Genomic DNA, 27,710 nt, shown 5'->3' with positions numbered 1-27,710 from the left:
TTTAACAGTACAACCCCCAGTGGGTCCTCTGTCATCCAGTAGCTTGTATTTTCTTTGAGGGTCTCATCTGTTGTTTCCCTAATTCTGATAGCTCTTTCCTCCATAGTTGTCTTCATTTCTGTGATTGTTAGGTTTATTATTGCTTGCATACTTTTCTTATCTATGGTTACTTCTGACTTCTTTGGAGTTTCTTCTGGGCTCCTGTCCTGACTCATTGTGGTAACAGTTTTATTTGCTCTTGATTTAACCTTTTTTTATTGATGTAGTTTTTATTTTTCTGTTCTGTTGTTCTTAAGTTGTTGTGTTTTGAGTACAAGCCACACTATACAAAAGCCCTTTTTACAAATGCAGTCACAAACCTCAGAAATTACAACAATAGCAACTGAATGAAGGATTCATGCAGTTCAACCAATACCAGCTAACCAAACAGCACCATCAATCCAAGAAAAAATAGCAACCAAAACCAAATGAAAAAGAAAGAGAGAGGGAAAAAGGGAGAGCAAGAATAGACAGTTATGCAAATCTACTGTCCACTATAAATTCTAGGGATAGTAAGAGGAGAAAGGGAAGTAGAAAAGAGAAACATGCACATACACACAGAGTCCACTCCGAGTCAGAGTTCTTCCACAAAATAATTCCCAAACAAGTATTAATAAGTTCAGAAAGCAAAAGAAGGAAGAAAAGAAGAAAAAAAAAGAGCAGTAAAAGGAAAAAAAAATTTTTTTAATTAGCTAGGAGAGAAAAAGGAAAATGGAGGGAAGAGAGAGAAAGAGGTTCCTCTCAAAATGGATAGGACACCCAGTCACCTATCAGTTGAAAAAACAACGACAGTTAATTTTGTCAACCTGAGGAAGGAGGAGGGAAAAGAAACATGTGTATATAATAATAGTAATAATTATAAAATAAAATAGAGTAAAAAAACCCTAATAGTCAGTCTGCTGCTTGGCCTGTTCAGGATTGGCTGACGGCAGCATGAGCAAACACAGGCAATTATAAGAAGTATCAAAAAAAAAAAAAACCCTCCAGGTAGACTTTCCCAGACAGGGCTGAGGCTCTGATTGATCAGGTATTTTGTCACTCAAATAGAGCTCCAGCCACCTAGGAAAAAAAAAAAGAAGAAGAAAAACAAAAATAAAATTTGTCAAAGTTTTGAGAGCCGAATACTTAAAAGTATGTATTCTATTGTGCATAAAGTATACTTCCATTTCTTTAAATATAAGAAGGAAATGCATTTTTATAGGCCTAGTCCTGAAAAGACTACAATGGATAATGAATGAAATCCTTTTCAAATATGGAATACAATAAAACCATCCTTTATCAGCCATCCAACTTGATATTACTTGCCAAATTCTAAGATTTCCCCCACAATAAGCAGATGCTAGGTTTTCCTGATGAAATCAGTGAATTCCTTAGTTCATCTGGAAAGATGTAGGACATGTAGTGAAAACCCACAACAGAGAAGATATTTTTATAGTTGTCCCATCTCTGCTTCAAAGAAAGCCTCACAACTCTGACTAAAGAAAGAAAGATCTTACTCTTAGACAAAAAATGGAATCCTCTGTACCAAATAGCAGCCCATCATGCTAAATTGCTTATCTTCCTTACCCCATAGTCTCCAGCTTGGCTAGAACCTTTGTCCCCTGAGGCTTGGGAATATAGTGCTATATGAGAGAAGGGATGAGACCCAGAATAATAAAAACCACTAAACTGGCAGGATTTGAAATTCAGGACTGCTGTTAACAATGAAACACACATAGGTCACCTTTAAAGACATGTTTGAATGTGTAGCAGTGTTGCTTAGATGTAGTCTAGGGTTCAAAGAGATGCGAAGCAGAGGCTAATCCAAGGGATAATTAGTTAATAAACTTTAGAATCCATGAGCCCCAACACATAGCTTAGCATGGTCCCTCAGACCAGCAAGCAAGCCTGCACTGATAGATGTTTCCTCACAGGTAACGGCAGAGCTAGATGCCTGGAATGAGGACTTGCTCCGGCAGATGAATGACTTCAACACAGAAGATTTAACACTGGCAGAGCAGAGACTACAGCGCCACACAGAGCGAAAGCTAGCCATGAACAACATGACCTTTGAAGTCATCCAGCAGGGCCAGGATCTGCACCAGTACATCATGGAAGTTCAGGCCTCAGGTAGGTGATCTGTCCCACCCCAGGAAGATGATGAAAACAAGAATATCTGCTTGATTCCAATGAGTTCTACTCTAGTTTATTTCTACAGATGCAAAGAAAATAAATTTTTATTTCTGTTTTAAAGGAAAAGAAACTGAACCATGAAAGCTGAAATAATTTGTCTGACGTTGCCCAGTTATGTTCTGGTGAAAATGAGACTGGGGCAGACTTCCAATGTGTTATAGAGAGAATAAGGGAAATATGATAAGAATTAGCACAGATTCAAAAAACTGGTGGTCTGGAAAAGCTTCCAAAAGCAGTTAACCATTCATGCAAATTGAACGTAGATGTGCAGAGACATCACTCTTCCACCACCTTTTCACCACCTCCTTCAGCACTCTCCACCACTTCCAGTACTGGCTCCTTGTCTGTAGTTCATATCTCTGAGTCCTTTTTTTTTTTTATCACCGGTCTCTGTGCAAGTATGTGCGCTGATAAAATTTTATGGCAAGGCTATGTAATTTTTCTGGTTCTCAAAGAAAACATGGTTGTCACACTGAGTTGACTTCTTTTCCTGTGCAGGATAAATGCCCAATGAATATATGAGCCTTTATTGTGACACATGCCACTCTCCAACCTTGTTTTAGCTGTTAAAACTGTAGAGAGCTATATAGGACCTTGACCTCAATGTATAACAACGGTAGAAACAGCCCCATTCACTGAAAGGAGGCTGGGTCAACATACTCTGTCTGCTACTTGAGGAAGATTGATCCTGAAATGAGTGCGGCCTAGAATGTTCCTAGCTATGACAATGGACTGCGAGCTCAGACCTCAGAGCACAGACCGACAAGGACTCAGAGGTTACACAGATTCCTGTGATAAATATGAACAGACATGGGCCCTAGGTCAGATCAATAGGGCTTAGAGTTAATGATATTTATATACTTTTCCCATATTTGAGAGCTACTCTCTGCCCTAATCCAGCTTTCTAGTCCTATTCTGAGCTCTGACACCATCTTCCCAGACAATACTTTCAGCCCATCTGCCTACTAGCTTTCAGGCTCAGGAAAAACTTAACTAAAGTCACAAGCCCCTTGAAATATATATAAATTGGCTTCTTGGCTCTTTTCCACACGAAGACCCCTAATGTCATCTGCTGTATTCCTACCTTTGGGTTCCAGTTTATTGAACAATTTGCTTTATATCTTACTGCTTTTCAGCCACCAAGTTTCAGATGCTATCATGATGCCATCTTGACCTTCCCAGGCTGACCATCTATCTCATCAATGTGTCCCAGAAACACACCTCTCCAAAGCCCCAGCCCACTAGGGAAAGATAGAAACAGGCTGGGGGTATGGATCGACCTGTCAATGCCTGTGTCCAGTGGAGAAGCAATTACAGAAGCCAGACCTTCCACCTTCTGCATCCCATAAAGATCTTTGGTCCACACTCCCAGAGGGATAAAGAAAAGGGAAACTTCCAGTGAAGGGGATGCGATACGGAACTCTGGTGGTAGGAATTGTATGGAATTGTGCCCCTCTTATCCTACAATCTTGTTGATCATTATTAAATCAATAATAATAATGATGATAATAATAATAACTGCAGAGAGCCATAATTGTCCAATAGTTCAGAAAAAAGTCACTCATGGATATAAAGCAGGTCTGTGTATCCAAATAATCCCATTTTTCTCCTCAGACCTTTGATGAACTGGCTCCTTGTCAATCAGATCTCTTTCTCTAGGAGGAGAAAACAGGTGGGGATTCGAGTCACCAACTCTTTTTTTTGTATAATTTTTAATAATAGTGATTTAATAATGATTAATAAGATTATAAAGCAGCAGGGGTACAATTCTACACAGTTCCCACCACCAGAGTTCCATATCCCATCCCCTCCACTGGAAGCTTCCCTTTTCTTTATCCATCTGGGAGTATGGACCAAAGATCTTTATGGGATGCAGAAGGTGGAAGGTCTGGCTTCTGTAATTGCTTCTCCACTGGACACAGGCATTGACAGGTCGATCCATACCCCCAGCCTGTTTCTATCTTTCCCTAGTGGGCTGGGGCTTTGGAGAGGTGTGTTTCTGGGACACATTGATGAGATAGATGGTCAGCCTGGGAAGGTCAAGATGGCATCATGATAGCATCTGAAACTTGGTGGCTGAAAAGCAGTAAGATATAAAGCAAATTGTTCAATAAACTGGAACCCAAAGGTAGGAATATAGCAGATGACATTAGGGGTCTTCGTGTGGAAAAGAGCCAAGAAGCCAATTTATATATATTTCAAGGGGCTTGTGACTTTAGTTAAGTTTTTCCTGAGCCTGAAAGCTAGTAGGCAGATGGGCTGAAAGTATTGTCTGGGAAGATGGTGTCAGAGCTCAGAATAGGACTAGAAAGCTGGATTAGGGCAGAGAGTAGCTCTCAAATATGGGAAAAGTATATAAATATCATTAACTCTAAGCCCTATTGATCTGACCTAGGGCCCATGTCTGTTCATATTTATCACAGGAATCTGTGTAACCTCTGAGTCCTCGTCGGTCTGAGCTCGCAGTCCATGGTCATGGCTAGGAACATTCTAGGCTGCACTCATTTCAGGACCACCAACTCTTTTTTTTTTTCATGGTTCTCTTTATTTATTTATTTAAGAAAGAATAATTTAACAAAACCATAGGGTAGAAGGGGTACAACTCCACACAGTTCCCACCACCCAATCTCCATATCCCACCCCCTCCCCTGATAGCTTCCCCACTCTCTATCCCTCTGGGAGCATGGACCCAGGATCATTGTGGGTTGTAGAAGGTGGAAGGTCTGGCTTCTGTAATTGCTTCCCCGCTGAACATGGGCGTTGACTGGTCGAGGACCACCAACTCTTGAAAGCATGCTCCTATGACTGTTGATTATAAAGGATATTTAGAATGGCAAGATAGCTCACATGGAAGGATTTTTTTTCTTTTTTATAGCATGCATAATGCTGGTTGAACTCTGCCTTCCACCAATCCAGAGGAATCTTTGGTGATGTGATGTGATTCTCTCTCTCTCTCTCTCTCTCTCTCTCTCTCTCTCTCTCCCACACTCTCTCCCCCTTCCTCCCTCCCTCTCTTCCTCCCTGTCTCCTTATCCTTCCTCCTCTGTCTCCCCACTCCCCTATATCTAAAAAAAATTCAGCTTACAGCAGTGAAGCCCTGGTGATGACAAAAGCAAGCAAACAACAAGGAGATAAAAAAATAAGGGATTGGAGTTGAGCGGTAGCACAGCAGGTTAAGCACACATGGTACAAAGCTCAAGGACTGGCGTAAGGATCCTAGTTCAAGCCCCCAGCTCCCCACCTGCAGAGGAGTCTCTTCACAGGCAGTAAAGCAGGTCTGCAGGTGTCTGTCTTTCTCTCACCCTCTCTGTCTTCCCCTCCTCTCTCCATTTCTCTCTGTCCTGTCCAATAATGATGACATTAACAGCAGCAATAATAATAACTACAACAAAAATAAAAACCAACAAGGACAACAAAAGGAGGAAAAAGCAAATAAAAAAGGGATATTAATGATCATGAGATTCTCAGGAATATCTTCATCATCAACTTGACTTTAGGGTACTATGTTTCATTTAGTAACTTGAAAGAGTAAATACCAGTATTCAAAGTAACTTCACTTTTAGCCAGCAGAGAGACACCTTAATAAATTTTAATCAGTGATTTAATCATCTTTTCTTGAATTAAAAATGTTGTCATGAGCAGGCTGTGTCTGCATATAAACAAGCCCAAGTACATTTGTATAGGTCATGTATACCACAAGCAGTAGGAAAGACCATTCACACTATAGTCTGTCTCAAATGGGATGACAAAATCCAGTATCTGCACCAAGATATTCTGATTTGACTAATTGTGAATTCTTCTTCTTCTAGCGTTTGCCCTTCTTCCGTAGCCATTCAACAGCATCAGGTTGAGCCTGATGTAAAGTTTCAAGACCTCCTTTGAATCTGGAGAGGTGGCAGTCGTTGACTATGTGGGTCATAGTCTGTCTGTAGCCGCAGGGGCAGTTCGGGTCATCTCTGGCTCCCCAGCGATGGAACATAGCGGCGAACCGGCCATGGCCTGTTCGATAGCGATTGAGGAGAGCCCAATCATAACGTGCTAGGTCAAAGCCGGGTTGACGCTTACAGGGGTCTGTGATGAGGTGTTTGTTCTTTACCTCAGCTGACTGCCAGCTCTGTTTCCACTAATTGTGAATGAACTTGGGTATTAGCTACAAGATCCTGATATGACTGTACTGTGTGACCAGTTGATTACCACTGCTTTTTACCATGATGATGCAATCACAACAATGGCTATCTATGGGCTACACTAATAGTGACTCTCAAATATTGTCTTCACATCAGCTGCATTAGTATCACCTAAGAATTATAAAAAAAAAAATCCAAGTTCAAGGGCCATTCCTTGAACCTTCTACATCAGAATCATGGAGTTAAAGCCCCAACCGGCAGTCTGTGTTTCAACAAATCTGTATTTTAACAAAATCTCTAGGAAAATCATATGTACATTTAAGTTTAAGAAATGGTATTCTAAACCACGGTCTCATTTTAAGCCCTTACCAATGAGAGGAAACTCCTCCTTTCTCCGTTATTGAAAGCACTATCTAGCCTTAGAGTATTACCCTGTAACTTGCCTTCAGGATGCACAGGATAACCATATATCCAGCACAGACTGGGAGTCAGGGAGAGTATAGACACAGTACATAGGAGAGAGCCTGGGCCATGGAAGCCCTACAATGATGCTCTCCCTCAGTCCTAAGTATTGATGTGTCTGCCTAGAGACTAATACCACATAGAACCAGAATCCTGGTATGACCTTGAGCAAACCCACTACTACCCCCATGGGCTAGCTATGCTATCCATGGTAACAAAATGACTGCCAGGAGCTGGCAGTTCCTGAAGATTGTGACTGGAGGTTGGCTGTACTTGTCAGCCACCTTAACGATGAAGGGAGACTGGGTGAAAAACACTCCAGGCAGGTGGGTTACCCACACCCCACAATATCCTATTCTAGAAATGAGCTTTAACAAAAGACTCTTGATTGGCCTCTTCAACCTCCTTTTCTAGGACTAGCTGTTCCCCTGCTCCTACCACAACTAGTTGTTAAGTCTGGCATAGCTCAGAGGCTTCAAAGGGAATTAAACCAGGGGGTTAAGGAAAGCTCATTCCCTGTCTGCTGCTGAATGCCTGGTCCTGCAAAGGAGTCCTCTGTCTCATCTCTGACTTGAAGAAGGGAGGGAAAAAATCATACCAGCATTGAGGTGAGAGATGGAGGTTGGTGGGAGCACAGGAGAATGCAGAGTTTCAGAGATAGTAAGTGGCTGGGTGGTGGCACACCGAGTTAACACACATAGTACTAAGAATATGGAAAGGAGAGGAATACTACTTGTATTGGCATCCTACCTACACCTTTACTATCTACTGCCCTTAAGCTTGTTATCCAGAATCTTTTCTTCCTCGGGAATATGGCATTGTAAGACTACTTGCCACAGGACCACTGTGAGGATACAGAAAGGTAAACTGCAATATGAGGAAATCTTAATAACTATTTTATATTGCTTTAGTATTTTAGCACCTACAGAATTCTGTTAGGGTTTTTGTGACCCTGTGGCTTTCTCAGCAACATAAATATCTGTTCTTGCTACTTCTTCTATTCCTAGCACCTAGCAGAGTGGTTATGTCTTGTGCATAGAAAATGAACATCACTGTGAGTGGAACAGATGTAGGTAAAAATAATTAGCCACAGATATGACTTATGTTATAAAAAGAAAGGAAAGTCCTGTGTTTTCCAAAGTGGAAGCTATTCTTGGATATTAGGAATGTAGATTTGGTGGAGGCTGAAAGGAAGGGAAGAGAATCTCCATGGGAAACAGTTTCAATCTGCCTGCATATTTACAGTCACCTGGAGAAAATCTTAGAAATACCAAAGAGCCCACTCCTCAGGAATTCATATTTAATTGGTCTGGAGTGGAACTGTTTTTTTTTTTTTTTACTTTCCAGATGATTCTAATGTACAGCTCAGGTTAAGAATACTGAGCTAAAAACCTGATGAAAAGATTTTGTAATTTCTGAATGGATATATTAAATGAGTGACACAGAAAGAAGTATTGAGGGTGAACAGAAGATGTTTTTAATCTCAGCTAAGGGAGACCTATTTTTAAAAAATGAACATACTCAATTGAAAAACTTATAGGTTTGGGCAACATAGCCATGGATACCTAGTTTTACCGTAGACCAATAGCTACCTCTCCTGGAAGATTTAAAGTGGTACTCTTTATTTGGCAATATAGGAAAACAAAGTACCATTTTATTATTAGTATGGCCTTGAGCCCTAAATAGACAGTGTACAGCATTCTTGTGGGGTTTTTTGTTTGTTTGTTTTGTTTTGTAAGGAATATTTCTTTCCCTGATTTGCTGGCCATTGTCCCATCTGATTCAAAAGGTTCCAGATCTTGTTTGTACTATAGAATCACCTTATGCACCAGTGCATAAGGTTTCCTTATGCACTCACATAGCTGCTGATGTTATTGGTTGGATGCATGGCCAAGACATGGCAGTGACTATTTAAAGTTCCTTAGATGATTCTAATATGATTCAACGTTAGGGGCACTGATCCAATGGTGTCCAAATGACCATAGTTTCTAATGATATACTTCAAGCAAGCATATATACTCCCAAAAGTATTTCTATTTTATACAAATAGTTACAACAATAAATATAATTTTCCTGAGGAAAAGGATAATATGGGAATTTTTTGAGCATACTAAATGTCAAACTGTATGTAGCTTAAGTTACTTAACCAACACAACCATCACAAGAAGCTATGTGGGATTCTCTTTTATCCAAGCTTAGACAGAATTCAGAACTTAGGGACTCATCACTAGCATGTTGTAGAACATGGTTTAAATCTTAAATTTGTCCTTTCCAAAAGTCTCAGACACTTTACATCAAAGCATATAATCTGAGTTCTTCCATAAAGAGGCCCACGTGCTTATTAATAGGTATTTTTTGATATAATAAGTCAGGCACTGTTCTTAGCCCTGAAGATGCAGAGAGGCATAAGACAGTTGTAGTCCTAGCATCAGAGAGCCTGTGTTCCTGCTAGAATAATTTGATAAAGAACAAAGCTTAATGGAAGTGTTCTGACACTGAGGTGAGCACAAGACATCATGGGGCACATCACAAACATCAGTGCAGTGGTGCACCAGGTGAAGTGCAAGGACTGGTGCAAGGATCCCGGTTTAAGCCCCTGGCTCCTCACCTGCAGGGGGATCACTTCACAAGCAGTGAAGCAGGTCTGCAGGTGTCTATCTTTCTCTCCCCTCTCTGTCTTCCCCTCCTCTCTCCATTTCTCTCTGTTATATCTAACAATGACAACATCAACAACAATAACAACAACAACAAAAAAAAAACAAGGGCAACAAAAGGGAAAATAAATAAATATAAAAAGAAGAGTGAGCTATTATTACACTGAGAGATGTGATGTCAGTCAGTATAAACAAATTCTATTTGCTACTGATTGATGGGTATTAGCCAGTTGATGAGCTATAGCTATAATTCATTTCACTATGTTTGAGAGCAGTAGGAAGTTTGTATTCTAGTTGTGACTGGACTAAAATTTGTGTTCCTTCCAGTACTCCTTCCATAACATGTTGTGCTCTTGAGGAATGCAGCAGGCATTATTTTACCTACTTTGCTTACTGTTTTACTCTTTTCATATCACATAAGACAATATCAAGTTAGATAGATGAAAATGAAAGGTCAGCTGGCAGCCTGTTTTGGATGATGTACTGAGAGGTGGCTGGCCCTTTTGATGACGTTCCAGGTTTAGAGAGCCCATTTACATGTAATGTGGCAAGGATGAACCGTGAGCATCCCACAAAAAGACACTTCCCAGGCCCAGCATACTAAACACCTAGTGCATGCAGAATGAAAACAAGCTGGGAACAATCTGCATTGTGACTGGAAGCAGGAAACAGCTTCTACTTCTGCAGATGTGTCTTAAGTTACATTTCTAGAAAGTAAACACGGGTATCAAGAGTCATCTCACTATGTCAGGTGCTCTAGAGGTAGAAATTTTTGTATTCTTATTATTTCACTCAAGGAGACGCTCTATCTGGTCCCCCTTAATAACTGAAGATAGTAACTAAAGGGAGGGGAGTTGATTGCCAAAAGAACAAGCTGTTCTTTTCTCTGTCTCCCACAGATATTTCAGGAGCTGGGACTTGGAAATATGAAACTGACAGGATAAAAAAACATGAACAGATCCTGAAATTATTACCATACAATACCAAAAAAAGAAATTTCCCACTCTTACATATTGCCCTTATATAAAGCACTAATTTTGCCTCCCAAAATGAATTTCTGTTAGCATGTACAGACTTTCTTTATACTCCCCCGACTATATCTGCAGCTGTGTTGGTGGCAGTGATGAATTTCTGATAGGGTGAGTCAGAGTTATAGGGAAGTCTCAAGAAGATTTAATTTTTTTAGACATCTATATACTGAAACTGGTGGTCTCCTCTGAGTGTGATTTCCGTGGGTATACACTGCCTTGTGATTTATCTGCTGGGCTTCTGAGACTGAAGCATGTTTTTGTCAGCAGCTCAAACAAAATGTCAGCATAACCACTGCAGCTGTGCTGGGTCATTGGTGACAAAATGCATAGCCAGGGGAGGGATTTGGAGTGAAATTAAAAGCTATAGAGTCAGGTGCACTCATGGGTCAGAAGAAAGGAAGCAATTTAGCATTAGATTTTCCTAGCTAAGGATATGATCAAGGCTGAATTAGAAACATCTAATGAGAATGCATCAGCCAGCTTCAAGGGGCCAAAATTGGCAGGATGTACTGAGACAGGTCTTTCTGGTTCTGTTTTCCAGCACGATCTAAGAGGCTTGGATGGAGGTATTCTGGATGCTAAAAAAAAAAAAAAAAAAAAAAAAATCCCCAGCAGAAATTGCTGGGTGTTGCCATGCTTGAGGATGGACTTTCAAAGAACCCTTCTCTCTAACCCAGTAGATAACAAATTGTAGTTTTTCTGTAACCTAGTTATTCCCAGGCAAAGGATTAGTTAAATCCAAGAGAGATTAAACTAAGAGCGATTAGGATGTTCTGTGCAATTTCACAGAGGGAAAGGGCTAATAATGACCATTTTCAACTTTCATCTCAAATATGTATACTGAAAGAAATTTAGTCTTCGTATTGCTAACTGGTTCTTAATTGTTTACCTTTTGTTTAAATCAGGAATTGAGTTAATTTGTGAGAAAGACATTGACCTGGCAGCTCAGGTACAAGAGCTACTAGAGTTTCTCCATGAGAAGCAGCATGAACTTGAGCTCAGTGCAGAGCAGACCCATAAGCGGCTCGAACAGTGCCTCCAACTGCGGCATCTCCAGGCTGAGGTCAAACAGGTAAGCCTGGCCCCTCTTCCTTCAGCTTAGCTTCCCAGCACTTCCTGAGCCTGGTAGGAAATAAGGTGTGCAGAATCATAAGTGTAACTTCATAAATAGAAACATCAAGAAATAGTTGTACTTCTGAAAACTTAGCCTTCTGTTGGATCTAATAAATAGATCTAATACTGCAATGCTACGATGACTGGAACAACAAATGTATCCTTTCTCTCTGAAATAACAATCTGAGGAAAGCATGCCCGAACTTTCCCAAACAGTCCTCAGTCATTCAATCTATTCTCTTCTTGTCAGTCCTAAATCCTGGCACATATTTCATGGAAAATATGGATCCATTACCAATAAACACATTCAGGTTTTAGAGCTAAGCTAGTAATTTGGGGCACCTATATGCCTAGTACTGTGCCATACAAGTAGTTGATAGTAAGTGGTGGCTTTTACCTTCTTTATTTTCAGTGTCAGAGTCAGTTTGAAAAAGAATTATTATATGTATGAGACATTATACTGACCATGTTTCTAAAAGTTCTCATTATTGTTAACATGGATGTCCTATTTACACAAAGTAGAGCTGATGAAATATATACCCATCTCTCCATCAATTCTTTTTTTTTCCCACCTCCCTGATCCTCTCCATCAATTCTTATAATAATTTTTGTCATCTTTTGAGGCTTTGCCACTCCAGGCCTTTTCCAGAGAGAGATAAGTCAGAGAGAGAGATATCACACCAGCTATGCTTCTCCCAGTGTGGAAGAGATTGGTATGAGCTTGATTGTGGTCATGGCAAAGCGTATGGATTCCCTAGCAGCTTTATTATCATCTCCAAAAGGAGATGTTGTTCCCATTTTATAGATGAGGCTTCTAAAGCTTAGAGATGTCCTTAGAAATGTTTACACTGGGGAAGGAACACACTCTCTCCACAAGTTCAGTAGGGTTTCTAGACAATGCACACACCATCAGACTTCTGTGGAGGCTCTTTCTGTTCCATACTCTCCCAAGCAGTCCACCTCTCTCTCTGCTTCCTCTGCAGAAGAATACCCTAGGCAGAAAAATACCTTCCTTTAAAAAGTGTTTTTCCTATGTTCCTTAAGTCTGTCAGTATCACACAGGGGACCAGAACATCATACTTTATTTAATTATTGCTTGTTCCCTTATATTCAGAGTGTCACTTACTAATGCCTGTGTCTGAGTTATTGCTTTTTAATATAGCAGGAAACATTATCTTTTCTGCTCTCCTTCTCTTCCATTCAATGCTCAAGCTAGAGTCCCACCTGCTGTGCTAAAGACTTATCTTTAGTGCAAGTGAAATCACTGTTCCCCAAGCAAGGCCAGCTCACAGAGCTGCCATCCAGGTTATTTTCCATTTAATTACACTGAGAACCCGAATCTCTGGAGAGACATGTTTTTCACAAGATGTTAGCAATCTAAGTAGAAAATCACAGAGTAATGATGAGTTTACCAACTGTGAAAATCATGACCATAATGATAACATTTTTTCTTCATATGAGAAGCACTTCCTCATGTATGATCTCATTTTAGAACAGGCTTAAAGGGAAAGTGGTGTTACATTTACTTTACAAATGAGAAACTGAGCTACCAAAGGATCAGATGCCCTTAGCACCTCTTGACTTCTTAGCTAAAACATGATGAGTCCAAGTTTCCTTTGTCCCAAATCCAGCAGTTTGCTTCTGCTGGGTCCCATTCCCACTGTGGGGCCCCAGAGAAATAGAAAGAAATACTCCAGCAGAACACAGTGTGAGCTTTTCCTGGACTATGCAACACCACAGCTGAGAAGATGGGTGGCCATGACTTAATGGTGACACCTACCTCTTTAAGCAGTGGGTTCCAACAAGTCAAAGGATACTTCTCTGATATTTCCATTAGAGAAAGGTGACAAGAAGGATGATTTTAACAGAAGAGCATAACAGAAGAAGTCATCCATGTTTTACTTCGAAGTAAAAGGCATATTTCTGCTTTTTTCTAGTTTTTAAAAATTTCTTGTTCTAGTATTAAAATACATTTATACATTGTTAATTCCATAATTATGTTTTATGATACTAAAATGTGAGTGGATTTTCATCCTTCAAGTATGAATTCTCTATAGGATAGGCATCTGGGATGATAGGTAGGTTGTCAAATGGGAGAGTAGATCGCATATATATGACTGAACCAGGCTTGTCTAATAACTTAAAACTTTCCCATTGATTCTTCCTTGAGTTGAAGGGCATAAGAAGCAAAAAGAATTCACATGTGATGATAAGAAAATTCTTTCTCTCCACTGTAGCAAGAATGGCATACATGTTGCAAGAATGGATTATATAGTACTGGGTTTCTCCATTCAGAATTTAGAAACCTGTGAAACTTTTGTGAAAAACAGTGGCCCTTGTAAGTACCAAGAGACTGCTTCTTGGTTAAGCCACCATGCCTCATTAGACAGCCTTGTTTTTCTTGCTAATGACAGACTCTTTCTTTAGGGAGTCGTCTGATCTAGTTTCAGAGAAGCTATTTGTGTTTTATGGAAGGTATTTGAGCAGAAAATATTGATTTGGAAACTGTTGACACTTGAAAAGAGGGAGTTAATTTAGATGTCAGTATTGATCAGAGAGGCTATATTTAGACTCAGATTGAAGAGTTTCTCTTTTGAATATACACTCCAAAAAAAAAAAGAGAAGAAGAATAAAGAAAAAGGACACCTTAATTAAATACCATTAAAGGAAACAAAAAGGTAAAGGACAGAAGTATATTACTATACAGCTCTGTCATTAGAGCTCAGAAACTAAATGTTTGAACTTGGCCATCAGAACCTTAAATGTAGTTGCACCACAATTGCATTGGACTCACGCACTAAAGAAGGAGGCTAGAAATCATTCTCAAGTACTGAGAATGAATGGCATTGATTAATTCAATTGATTTTCTTTCTGAGGGATTAAATAGGACTTTGTATTTAAAATAAAGTATCCGAACACTTGGAAAAATGTTGACTTTTTAAAGGAAATTACTAATATGCATCCCTGAGGTCTCAGAAGCCACAGATTCAATCCTTTGAACCACTTTGTGCCATATCTGTGTGCATTGCTGTGGTCCTCTCTTTCTCCCCTCATTCTTTTCTCTCTCTCTCTCTCAAATAAATACATAAGTCTTGAGAAAGGAGTTTGAGTAGATGTAAAATAGAAACAAGCAAAGGAACAAATGCTGTCTATTTCTTTCAAGATGTAAATAATTAAGAATATGTATGATCTGGGAGTCGGGCTGTAGTGCAGCGGGCTAAGCGCAGGTGGCGCAAAGCACAAGGACCGGCATAAGGATCCCGGTTCGAACCCCGGCTCCCTACCTGCAGGGGAGTTACTTCACAGGCGGTGAAGCAGGTCTGTCTATCTTTCTCTCCTCCTCTCTGTCTTCCCCTCCCTCTCTCCATTTCTCTCTGTCCTATCCAACAACGACAACAACAATAATAACTACAACAGTAAAACAACAAGGGCAACAAAAGGGAATAAATAAATAAAATAAATATAAAAAAATTTATTTAAAAGAATATGTATGATCTGTGGTCCAGGAGGTGGCGCAGTGATAAAGCTTTGGACTTTCAAGCATGAGGTACTGAGTTCAATCCCCGGCAGCACATGTGCCAGAATGATGTCTGGTTCTTTCTCTCTCCTCCTATCTTTCTTATAAATAAATAATAAAAAATTTTTTTTGAAAAAAAAAAGAATATGTTTGATCTGCAGTATCAGATCTGAGAGTCTATAACCTTGAGTACAACCTCATTGCTTATTGTCAGTATGACCTAGAGAACAGAGGTATATAAGCAGCTTACCCAATCTAGTTACATGGTCCAACTTGCCTATGTTAGATCTCATAATATTCATATCTAGGAATTAGCCATATCCATTCTTTTCCTAACTTGGAATTAGCTGAGTTTTCTTGGTCTGAAGAAGCAATTATTCTGTAGTTCAGTTTCTCAGCTCAAGCTGAACTGAATTCTTGGCTTAACCCTTAAGTCTCCAGTATGCCAATAAAGTTTACAAATATGAAATTTATACAGTCTCATATTTCTACAGAACTAACTATTCTTTGTGTTCTATGGTTATAGGAACAGTCTCTGAATTTTGAAAAAAGGGGGCCAGGCAGTGACATACCTGGTTAAGCACACATATTACCAAGTACAAGAACCTGGGTTCATGCCCACTCCTCAGTGCTTCAGGAGGAGTGAAGCAGGTCTGCAGGTGGCTTTCTCTCCCTCTCTCTATCTCCCCATCCTCTCAATTTCTCTCTATCCTATGTAATAAAAATTAAAAATAAAAAATGGGAGGGGGATGGCTGCTGAGAGGAGAGAATTCATAATGCTGGCGCCGAGCCCCAGCAATAACCCTGGTGTCAATAAAATAATAATAATGATATTTTTGAAAAAAGTATGGAATGTTAAAGCTTGAAGTCATCTTCAATTAACAATTAACATATAGGTAAACTATTGCCTTAGATAATTAATCAATATGAAAATTTCATTTTATGGATTATATTTCAAGATTTTTTTAAAATGCATTTATAGAGTTGGGGAAGATAGCAAATGGTTATGCAAAAAACTTCTCATGCTAGAGGCACCAAAGGTTCAAAGTTCAATCCCAACACCGGCATAACTTAGAACTGAGCAGTGATTTGACAAAAAATAATACATGCATTTATATTAATTCATATTTTTCATGTGATTTTGCAAGTGAAGCATTACCATTTCACTGATAAGAAAACAGCCTCTGGGGGGTCGGGCGGTGGCGCAGTGGGTTAAGTGCATGTGGCGCAAAGCACAGGGACCGGCATAAGGATCCTGGTTTGAGCCCTCGGCTCCCCACCTGCAGGGGAGTCGCTTCACGGGGGGTGAAGCAGGTCTGCAGGTGTGTATCTTTCTCTCCTCCTCTCTGTATCTCCTCTCTTTTCTCTCTTCTCCTCTCTCCATTTCTCTCTGTCCTATCCAACAACCAACAACAGCAACAGTGGCAATAATAATAACCACAACGAGGCTACAACAACAAGGGCAACAAAAAGGGGGGGAAATGGCCTCCAGGAACGGTGGATTCATGGTGCAGGCACCGAGCCCAGCAATAACCCTGGAGGGGAAAAAAAAAAAAAAAAAAGAAAACAGCCTCAGAGAAATTAAATGTTTGCAAAGTCCTACAACTCAAGAACATTTCTTATTTTTCATTACAATATTTCTACTACTACCATGTACTTATTTGGATGATTACAAAGATAAATTATCAGTTTTGTGAACCAAGGACATAAAAGACTACAATAATAGAAGACTATACCAACAAACACTGTTATTGATCACATTATAGGGAATAATGATAACAGTATACCTAACGTACCTACGTCTAACAAAAGTATGTTAATAAACTACAAATATAGCAATAAAATCAATATTCCTAAACTTTTTCTCTCTTCACTATAAAGATATAAATTATCATAGTATTACCAAGCTTTGCTCTAAAGCTGAAAATCACCACCATCATTGAGCCGTACATTATATAGCATGTTTCATCACCCTTGATACAGAAAGGCAAGATCAACCACTTTACAGACAAGAAAACTGAGGGCTATGGGGTACATCATTTTGCCAGGTAGTAACAAAAATCCTATGTTCTTACTTTATATTTTTTGCTCTCTTAACACCATCCCAGTTCTGCTTCTGACTAAAGCATAAGAATCAGTCCCATCCCTGAATCTGTGCCATGGACATAAATTGCCATGCATTTCCACTTGCCAAAATCAGAATTCCCATGCTAAAGTCTTAGAATGTCTTTACAAAAAAGCATTCAAGAAATAAAAATGAACAAGGATATGGCATGACTGTATGAGAAACATAGAGGTTAAAACCTATGATATTTCTAAGTGGAAAAGCTTCTAAGTATGGAACTCCACCACCGTAGTTATAACTGATGTTTCCAGTTAGCTGAAACAGCAGAGGAAAATATTCCAGCAAGACTCGGGAAGTCTAGGGGGAGTCAGATTGCCCCTCCAGCATTTATTTGTGATCAACATAGACAGAATGTTTCTCGGAGACCTGTATAATAAACCAAAATAAATGCCACAAATAATGGCAAAAGAGTTAAAAAAAAAAGTTAAAACATATAAACACATTTTGAGCACCATTTTCTAAAGAGATGAAGCCTTTCAGAAAGTGGCCCATGAATGCAGACTCAAATTTGCAATCATCTTCTGAAAATGATTAGCACCTTAGCCAGCCAGTCACAGTACAGCATTGGCATCAGAGAATTCACACATACACTGCAAACTGTTATTTCCTACCACTAATTTCTTTACAGATTGGCATCTCATCCACAATCTGCCAAACTGGCCTTCAATTAACATCTCAATCTGACTAACCCAGCGTCTGTAGAATTTGTGCCCCTATTATAATCATGTTCAGTATGGCACTAGTCATTTTCTGCCGAAGGAGGAAATTAGAAAAATGCCTGAGTGCTGAGGAAAAAGAGAAGCGATTGAGAGAAGAAAAATATTCTTAACCATATTCTGGTGTTTTCCCCTTTGTCTTGCAATTGCAGATGGGTAAAATATACTAATCTTGGAAGTTCAGAAGATTTTTTAAAAATATTATATTCAAATAAACTCTTAAGACTACTTTTAAATAAAGAAAATATTTGGTGATTTTCTTGTGACCAGACGGCGTAGATTGTTAAGGCCTACCTCTTACCATTTGATTATTTATGCGTGACTCTACTGGCTAGATAATTGCCACATCTCCAAGTCAACTAGGACTGTCTAGATAGTTTCAACTGTTTTTCTTTCTAGCCTAGTATTTTCTGGTTTTTTCTCTCTCCCTAGCACAAATTAAGGTGACCTAGAAATTTTACTCAGCCTAGCCATAGTCCCTATATAATTTAAATCAATTAAAACTTATTCTCCCTTTACCTAATGGTCGAGGATATAGATTATTTATGTTTTCTTGCTTGTTTTCTTTTTTCTCTTTCCACTGGGTTATTTACCTAACTAGGTTCAAACCTATGTACTGTTTTCTATTTTTCAAGAAATATGAGGTTGGACTCAGGTGTGATGGATATTTTTAATAGATAGTCCTTATCTTTTTAAAAAGACATTACTGCATTGCCTGCCATGTGCAAAATACTAGGTTAAGTCCTATGTGAGATTAAAGTATATGGCTGTGGTCTTATAGATATTTGCATTCTAGGTGGGGGGATGAAATACAGATCAAAATATAGAAAAAGGTGGTCTGTAGTGAGTGCCATAAAGGTGGTGCATATAAAAGATGGTACCTGAAAAACAGTTTGACTGGACTGAGAGATACTCATCGAGTAGGCCTACTTTGCCATACTTGACCCAGGTTCAGCCCTGGCACTACAAAGAAGGCACAGTGGAGGTGCTCTGTTGTCTCCCTTTTTATCCCACCCCTAGTGAAAAGAGTGGGTTGGAGTAAAATCTTGCATGTACGAAGCCCCAGTTCCTGTACTAGATGAGATTGAGATTATTTCTAGTAGGAATGAGTATAGAATAGAATAAGTAGCTATTGATATTTGAACTGGACAGAAAAGAATACCAACAGATGGAATTTGTTTATATGTATCATTCTTTATTTTAGAAAGAACATCAGCAATGTACATACATTGCAATCTAATAAAGCCACGTAGGTGGAGAAACTGGGACAGAGTGCGCTAAGGGTAGGAAAGAATAAATGAAATTGAGAATGATTTTGGGGTATTTGACACAAAGTGCCAGGTAGGACTGACCACAAGATAAGATGATCATTTTGATTACCCAGATCCTTTCTGTCTTTTTGTTTTTTTTTTTTTTTTTTGTCTCCAGGGTTCAGTGCCTGCAGTAAGAATCCACTGCTCCTGGAGGCCATTTTTTTTCACTTTTGTTGCCCTTGTTTATTGTTATCATTATTGTTGTTATTGCTGTCATTGTTGCTGCATCAGACAGAGAAATTGAGAGAGAAGGGTAAGTCAGAAGGGGGAGAGAATGATAGACACCTGCAGACCTGCTTCACCACTTATGAAGCAACCCCCTGAAGATGGGGAACCAGGGACTCTAACCAAGATCCTTATGCTAGTCTTGTGCCTCGTGCCATGTGCATTTAACCTGCTGTGCCCCCTGTCCTACCGTAGATTGAAAATACAAGCATTCTGACTGAATGGTCCACTAGAGAAGGCAATAGCTTCAGAATTTCCATGGAAGACCATTCACCTACATTCCTTTTTTCTTTCTTTATTGGAGGGGATTAATGGTTTACAGTCAACAGTAAAATACAATAGTCTGTACATGTGTAACATTTCTTAGTTTTCCACATAACAATTCAACCCCCTCTAGGTCCTCCTCTGACATCATGATCCTGCCCCCGCCCTACCCCAGAATCTTTTACTTTGGTGCAATACACCAACTCCAGTCCAAGTTCTGCTTTGTGTTTTCCTATTTTTCAACTTCTTTTTTCTTTATCGTTATTGATGTAATAATGATTGACAAAATTGTGGTATAAGAGGGGCACAATTCAACACAGTTCTCACCACCCAAGTGCTATATCCCGTCTCCATAGGAAACTTCCCTACTCTTTATCCCTCTGGGAGTATGGACCAAAAATCTTTATGGGGCACAGAAGGTGGAATATCTGGCTTCTGTAATTGCTTCTCTGCTGGACATAGGTGTTGACACGTCAATCCATACACCCGGCATGTCTTTGCCTTTCCCTAGTGGGGCAGCGCTTTGGAGAGGTGGGGTTCCAGAACACATTAGTCTGCCCAGCGAAGACAGGTTGGCATCATGGTAGTATTTTTCAACTTCTATCTGTAAGATCATCCCATATTCTATCCTCTCTTTCTGACTTACCTCACTTAACATGATTCCTTCAAACTTCATCCAAGATGAAGTGAAGAAAGTGAAAACACCGTTTTTAATATCTATGTAGTATTCCATTGTACAGCATCTTCCTCAGCCACTCATCATTATTAAATACCTGGGTTGTGGGTTGCTTCCAAGTTTCGGCTATTACAAATTGTGCTGCTATGAACATAGGTATACACAAATCTTTTTGGTTGGGTGGTTTTGGTTCCTTAGTAACACTCACCTACATTTTCGACTCTCTAGGTCCTGGGATGGATCCGAAATGGAGAGTCAATGCTCAATGCTAGCTTGGTCAATGCTAGTTCTTTGTCTGAAGCAGAGCAACTGCAGAGAGAGCATGAGCAGTTCCAACTGGCTATCGAGGTAACACCCAAATCTGGCTATATTGTCCCCTTCTTCTCAGCTGCTTTTATATCAGGCAGTATGATAGCTCAAGGCATAGATTTCCTTTAAGTCACAAAACTTTTACTCTTTCTAATTAGTCTTCCTACTATCTAGGGATTGATGGAAAAGCGAAAACAGGTATTCTTCATCCTAAGGATGTCTGGCATTAGAAGACAAATATTGACACTACAATTATGAATCTTGATTATTCACTGAGACCTTTAAAGCCCCTGGTATATTGTTTTTATTGATTATGGACTGTACATCATATGAAAAAGTACAGATCTAAAATTTAGAAGCCAATTCAAGTTGAAGATCATTTAAAATTGAAGTTAGATAAGTAAAAAAGTTATTCATAGTACAACAACAACAAAAAAAAACGGGCAACAAAAGGGGAAATAAATATAAATAAAAGAGATTTTAAAAAGTTATTCACAAATTAAGGTCCCATTTGTAAAGATTTGATTTACATGTATATTAGATTCTACTGTCAGATTTTGCCTTTATAAGAACAGTGAACACTGGAAAATATTGCAGACTGTGTTTCACTAAATGTAGTAGTTCCATAATATCAATAGAAGAAATCTACAAAGATAAAACTGAAACCAGAAGTTCACCAACTAAGACTATTTTGAGGCCTATTGTACATTAGAGCTCCACTTGTAATGATCTCATATAAATTTAGTCTTTCTTTAAATAACACTTTTAATTATCTTTTTTACTAGAACTTTCTCCTTCCCAGCGAGACTTGAACTGATTATTTTAGAGTGGTGTGGGGAAAGAATAGGAAATGGGACATAGGAACTATATTAAAAATCAAAATAAGTTCAGTACCATTGGGACAAAAGATGAAAAGTGAAAATATCAAATATATTCATTACTTGTTTGGTCTAAAATTCAACCCACTTCTGAGAATTAAGAAATGCAAAAGTGTTGTCTTCTGCTAGATAACTGTTTCATAGTAGGAATTTTCTGTTATCACAAAAGTTTAACTGTCTGCACCCATAAGTATACTTATAATGTATCAATTAAATTGATTGCTAGCTATTACTAAACTAGTTTTAGGTGGTCACAACAACTTCCAAAAATTTCAAGTTTAAAGAGGTAGGACAGCCAGGATTTCTTTAAGATCTTGGGAATTAAATGTAGGAAGAATCTGCAATATTGCTAGAATAGTCAAGAGTACAGAACTACAATTTTAGATTATGCTACTTTTCCAGGTAACTTTGTGATCCTCTCTAAATGTATCATTGTAGATCTTGCTCAATCATGGGGAAATATTCTAGGGGAAATATTCTAGGGAATATCTGAGCAATTTGAAAGGGGTCTAACTCATCTGATTTGGTTCAACCCATTTTGATGACTTTATAGGAAGGAAGCCTTAATAATGACTTTTTTTTCAGAAGTAATTTAATTTGACTTCTTGAATCCTAAGGATGGGGATCCTGAATTCCAGGAGGGAATATAAAATATTTATAGGCATAATTATTAAGTAGTTTATTTTTAAAACTGAAAGCCACTTATCAGAATGGAAGACAAAATAATATATGTCAAAACCAGACAAGTGGCCCATGCTGAAGCTGTCATAAGGAAACTAGGATATCTATTCACCCTGCATGGTTTGGCACCATTAGTTTTTAGAGTTTTTCACACCAAGGTCAGAATTTTTTGTTAAAATAGCCTTGTTTCAGGAAAACTTCCCAATCACCATTCAAATTGAAGGTACTAAGCAGAATCCAGAAACATTTCCCCCCCCAGGGATTGCACTAGTTTTTATTCCCACCAACAATGTAAAAGGCTTCCCTTCTCTCCACACTCTCACATACACTTGTTTCTATTCTTTTTTTCTTTAATTTATCGTGTGATTAATGTTTTACAGTTGACAGTAGTTTGTACAGTAGTTTGTACATTTCCCAGTTTTCCACATAAAAATACAACCACCGCTACGTTCTCTGCCATCATGTTCCAGGACCTGAACCCCCCCAACCACCCCAGAACCTTTTACTTTGGTGCAATACACCAACTCCAGTCCAAGTTCTGCTTAGTGTTTTTTCTCTGATCTTGTTTTTAACTTCTGCCTATGAGTGAGGTCATCCCATATTCATCCTTCTGTTTCTGACTTAATCTCACTTAATGTGATTTCCTTCAAGTTCCATCCAAGATGGGCTGAAAATGGTGAAATCACCACTTTTAATAGCTGAGTAGTATTCCTTTGTGTATATAGACCAGCCACTTATCAGTTGTTGGACACCTGGGTTGCTTCCAGGTTTTGACTATTACAAATTGTGCTGCGATGAACATATAAGTATACACAAATCTTTTTGGATGGGTGTGTTGGGTTCCTTAAGATATATCCACAGGAGAGGAGTTGCAGGGCCCTAGGATAGGTCCACTTCTAGCCTTCTGAAAGTTCTCCAGACTGCTCTCCACAGAGGTTTGACCAATTTACATTCCCACCAGCAGTGCAGAAGGATTCCTTTGACCCCACAGCCTCTCCAGCATTTGTTGCTGCTACCCAGAGACATGATTTTATTGACAAATCCAAATTATTTGTTTTGCACAAGATATTGTGACTGATAGACCTTCAAGAATTGTGAAGTTGGGGGGGGGTAGGTGGTGGTACACCTGGTTGAGTGCACATATTACAGTGCACAAGGGCGTGGGTTCGAGCTCCTGGTCCCCACCTGTAGGGGGAAAGCTTTGTGAGTGGTAAAGCAGTGCTGCAGGTGTCTCTCTCCCTCTCTATCCCCCCTCCTCCTCTCAATTTCTGGCTATCTCTATCCAATAAATAAATAAATATAATAATTTTTTTTATTTGTGAAGTTGGTAGAGACAGCTCAATTTTAAAATCCATTTTTATTTCAAATCCTTGTATGCATTTAAGCATAATCACTATGGCAGAAAAAGTAGTTAAAACTAGATAATTCAGGGGCTGGGCAGTAGCACAGCAGGTTAAGCGCACATGGTACAAACCTCATGGACTGGCGTAAGGATCCCGGTTCGAGCCCCTGGTTCGAGCCCCCGGCTTCTCAGCTGCAGGGGGTCGCTTCAGTGCAGCAGGTTTGCAGGTGTCTATCTTTTTCTCCCCCCCCACACCGCCCCTCCATCTTCTCCAACTCTCTAGATTTTTCTCTGTCCTGTCCAATAACAACAATAAAAATAACCAGGGCAACAAAAATGGCCTCCAAAAGCAATGGATTTGCAGAAACTGAGCCCCAGTGATAACCCTGGAGGCAAAAATAAAATAAAATAAAGTAAAATAAAATAAAATCCTGAATAAGTCAATTGATTTTATTTCATTTTCTTCCATGTAGTCCCACTAAATATTAACTTCCTTGGTAATCCATGTATTAAAGATGCATTATTCAAAAGCATTATATAATAGAGAGTAGAAATAAATGCAAAATAATAACTCAAGCTTTGCAAAGCAGAGATGATGCCATATGCATAAGAGTTCATCAGTTTGGAAGTTAAAGAGGGAAGGTACTCCCAGAACTATTCAATGATAATAAGGTTCAGAATAATGAATAGGGTTAATGACAGAGCTTAAACTAGTTAGTTTAGGGTTTATGACAGAGCTTTAACTTGTTAGTCCTCTGTTCTCAGAGAAAAGGCCTCATAATGGGTTGATGAAAATTATATACTGGTTTCATATTGAAGAATATATGGTGCCAATAAGTAAAATGGAGAAATAGGGATTCATAGTGGGTCATTTCTCTTTTGGTTTAATTTTTTTTGTTCTTGTTTTTTTGCCTCCAGTGTTATCGCTGATGCTCAGTGCCTACCCATGAATCCACTGCTCCTGGAGGCCATTTTTTCCCATTTTTGTTGCCCTTGTTTTTATTGTTATTGTTGTTATAACTGTTTCTTGTTGTTCTTGTTGGATAGGACAGAGAGAAATCAAGAGAGTATGGGAAGACAGAGAGGGGGAGAGAAAGATAGACAACTGGAGACCTACTTCACCACCTGTGAAATGATCCCCCTGCAGGTGGGGAACCAGGGACTCGAATCATGTGCTCTGTGCCATGTGTGCTTAACCCAATGTGCTACCGCCTGGCCCCCTGCTTTACTTTTTCTAACTGTGTCCAACAATGAGACATCCAACACCTTATGTCATCAGGATCAAAGACTGACTCAGAAACCAAGCAAGCAAATAAAGGAGGCTATACTGTTAGAGGAAGCTGTAGAAACATACCTAACACTGAGTACAGATTAAGGAGAGAGGGAAGGAAGCCCAGAGATGGTTGACATAGGGGGGAAAATAATTGGGACTGTGTAGACTACATTCTAGAGTCAGGGTCAAGAGAGAGACAGAGATCAAAAGGAGGAAAATTATACTCACACGCAGGGAGTGCTTGAAAGGATTTATTCTTGAGAACTGTCCCAATGCCACTGCCAAAGGGCAGGAATAATTCCTAATCGAGTTACTGGACTTCTAGCTGTCCATTTTCTCTGCCACTTGAGCTACACTTTCCTAAAAATGCAAAGGCTAAAATTATTTCTTTGTCATTGCTTTGAAATGAGCTCAGCAGTTGAAGCTAGGATAATATTGGTTCTTTGAAGTTATATGACTTATTCATGTCAGTACTTCACTTGAGCAAGTTTTAATCCCATTTCCTCTTTCACTGCCAGTTAGTTCTCCATCCCAGTCTCCCCACTGGGGTTGAGTAGTGGCTCAACACATATTACCATGCTCAGGGACCTGAACTCAAGCCCCCAGTCCCTCACTAGGTCAGAAGCATGGTCAAGCAATGTTATAGGTGTCTCTATTCTGTGTTTCTCTTTCCTTATTCCTGTTTCTCTCATGATCTGTCAAAAAGAAAAAAGAAAATGGCCACTGGGAATGGTGGCACTGAGCTCCAGTGATAATCTTGTTGATAAAAAAAAATCCTGTCGGGGCCAGGCGGTGGCACATTTGGTTAAGTCCTCACACTACAGTGCGCGAGGACCCAGGTTCAAGGCCCTGGTCCCCTGCAGGGGGAAAGCTTCACAAGTGGTGAAGCAGAGCTGTCTCTTTCCCTCTGTATCTCTACCTCCCCTCTTGATTTCTGTCTCTATCTAGCCAATAATAAATAAATACATAAAGAAAAAAAAAATCCTGTCGGCAAAAAAAATGCTGAAAAACAATTTTCCCATATTCTACAATTATTGTGAACTAAGGAATAGAAAGCACCTGTAACCTGAATTTTTTTTTAAAAAAAATCATCGTACATGATACACATACTATCATAAAGGCAAAAGGATATAATTAAGTAATATGGGATTATGCATCGAGCTGAATGATCTACTGTACACCTCTCTTCACTTGGTGAAGTAACTGAGGGATAGTGTGAGATCCTGCTCTTTTCTGCTAAATTCATTCCTTCTACTAGAATCCTTTTAAACTGATGACTGATATTTAGAAGTATTGTGTTTTCAGCTGAGAATTATATTACATGGAGTGTTTTTAATGCATTGTGTTTATTTAATCTATAAAATGAGACTATTACAGTAGTCTCCATGGAAAACTCACTATTTTGAACAATCTTATGATTAGATTTGAAAAGGAAATTTAATGTATAAACCAATTATGGGGCAGATTAGTACACATAACTGCTTCTTTACCACAAAAGCCAAATGTCTTTTAAAACCAAATGTGATGTAAGCAAAAAAACGAATAAAGGGCAGAAGTTAGGGTTCTAAGTGGCTAGGTCATATTCTTTTTAAAAATACATGCTTTTTAAAGTACAGTGTTTAAATCATCATGACAAAAATATTTAAATCAGTCATTTAAAGCTCTTTAACTTTTCTGCATCTTTCCACTCACGCCTCACTCCACCCCCTCCCATACCATGCCTGGGTTGTTCCCATGGACCTCTCTCTCCTCCCCTGTGCCCAGTCCCTCTTTCATGCCACTTCCTTGCAGAAGACGCACCAGAGCGCCCTGCAGGTACAGCAGAAAGCCGAAGCACTGCTCCAGGCTGGCCACTATGATGCTGATGCCATTCGAGAATGTGCTGAGAAGGTGGCCCTCCACTGGCAACAACTCATGCTGAAAATGGAAGACCGGCTAAAACTGGTCAATGCCTCTGTGGCCTTTTACAAAACTTCTGAACAGGTGAGGGAAGGGGTATAGGATGTATGGGGTGGAGGGTGATGGAAGGTTACTTCCTACCTCACTTTGCAAATACACAGTATCAGTGTCAACAAGAAGCTAGAACTCTTGGTACTAACCTTTGAGAGTAGAGGGATGATTTTTAGAAACACCACAGTTGGCTTCCTTAGAATCTTTTCTTTAGAAAAGTCAACCTTATGATCTATTTTGCAGATTCCCAAGCTCATTCCATTTAGGTGTTAAAGTATAAATGGAACATATCTGGGGTGCTAAATTTGAGTGTCATGTGAGTCAGCTGTTACCACAACAGTATAACAAAATCAGCCCCAAACTCAAGAGGTTACAACAAAAGCACTTATGTTTTGTTAAAGTATTGGAGTTGAGCTGGCCTTGCTTGAGCCTAGTAAAATTAAACTCCAAACTATTGCTTTGGTCTAAATCTACTCTCGTGTTTGATCCTTTTCAAACAGCAATAACTAGAGGCACATTTATGGTGAAAGACAGAAGTATAAAAGCTGAAAATCAGCTGTGCAGGTTCACTTCTAGTTTCTGCTTATGTCACATCTCTAGCAATTGTCTGACCAAATCAAATCACCTAACCAAGCCAGGGAAAGATATGCTTTCTATGAAGACTGGGAAAGAGCCTGACAATTTGCTCAACATAGTTTGTCACAGTCATGCACTATGCAGTGCTTGAAAAGCATACAGCTCTTTTACTCAGTCTAATAGGAAATACAGGTATTACTAGGGAATAATGACTCTCAATGGTATAATGATGCAACTGTAGGAGAAAAGGCAAGAGATATATAAAGC

General features: G+C 39.3%; 1 protein-coding gene across 26 annotated transcripts in view; it reads left to right on the top strand.

The window, feature by feature from the left end:
- KALRN (kalirin RhoGEF kinase) overlaps positions 1-27,710 on the top strand; it is an 866,834-nt gene that overhangs the window by 513,035 nt on the left and 326,089 nt on the right. For 16 of the 26 annotated variants that reach the window (XM_060198227.1, XM_060198224.1, XM_060198230.1 and 13 more), the window contains exons 14-17: positions 1,953-2,148; positions 11,391-11,557; positions 20,663-20,782; positions 26,682-26,900. In XM_060198227.1, coding sequence (XP_060054210.1) covers positions 1,953-2,148; positions 11,391-11,557; positions 20,663-20,782; positions 26,682-26,900 — 702 coding nt within the window. The remainder of the gene's footprint in view (positions 1-1,952; positions 2,149-11,390; positions 11,558-20,662; positions 20,783-26,681; positions 26,901-27,710) is intronic. The other 10 variants (XM_060198226.1, XM_060198231.1, XM_060198229.1 and 7 more) reach the window with 1 other exon arrangement.

This window comes from Erinaceus europaeus, chromosome 9, assembly GCF_950295315.1.
Source record: "Erinaceus europaeus chromosome 9, mEriEur2.1, whole genome shotgun sequence".
Lineage (NCBI taxonomy): Eukaryota > Metazoa > Chordata > Mammalia > Eulipotyphla > Erinaceidae > Erinaceus > Erinaceus europaeus.
This window is presented reverse-complemented; position numbering and strand designations above follow the sequence as displayed.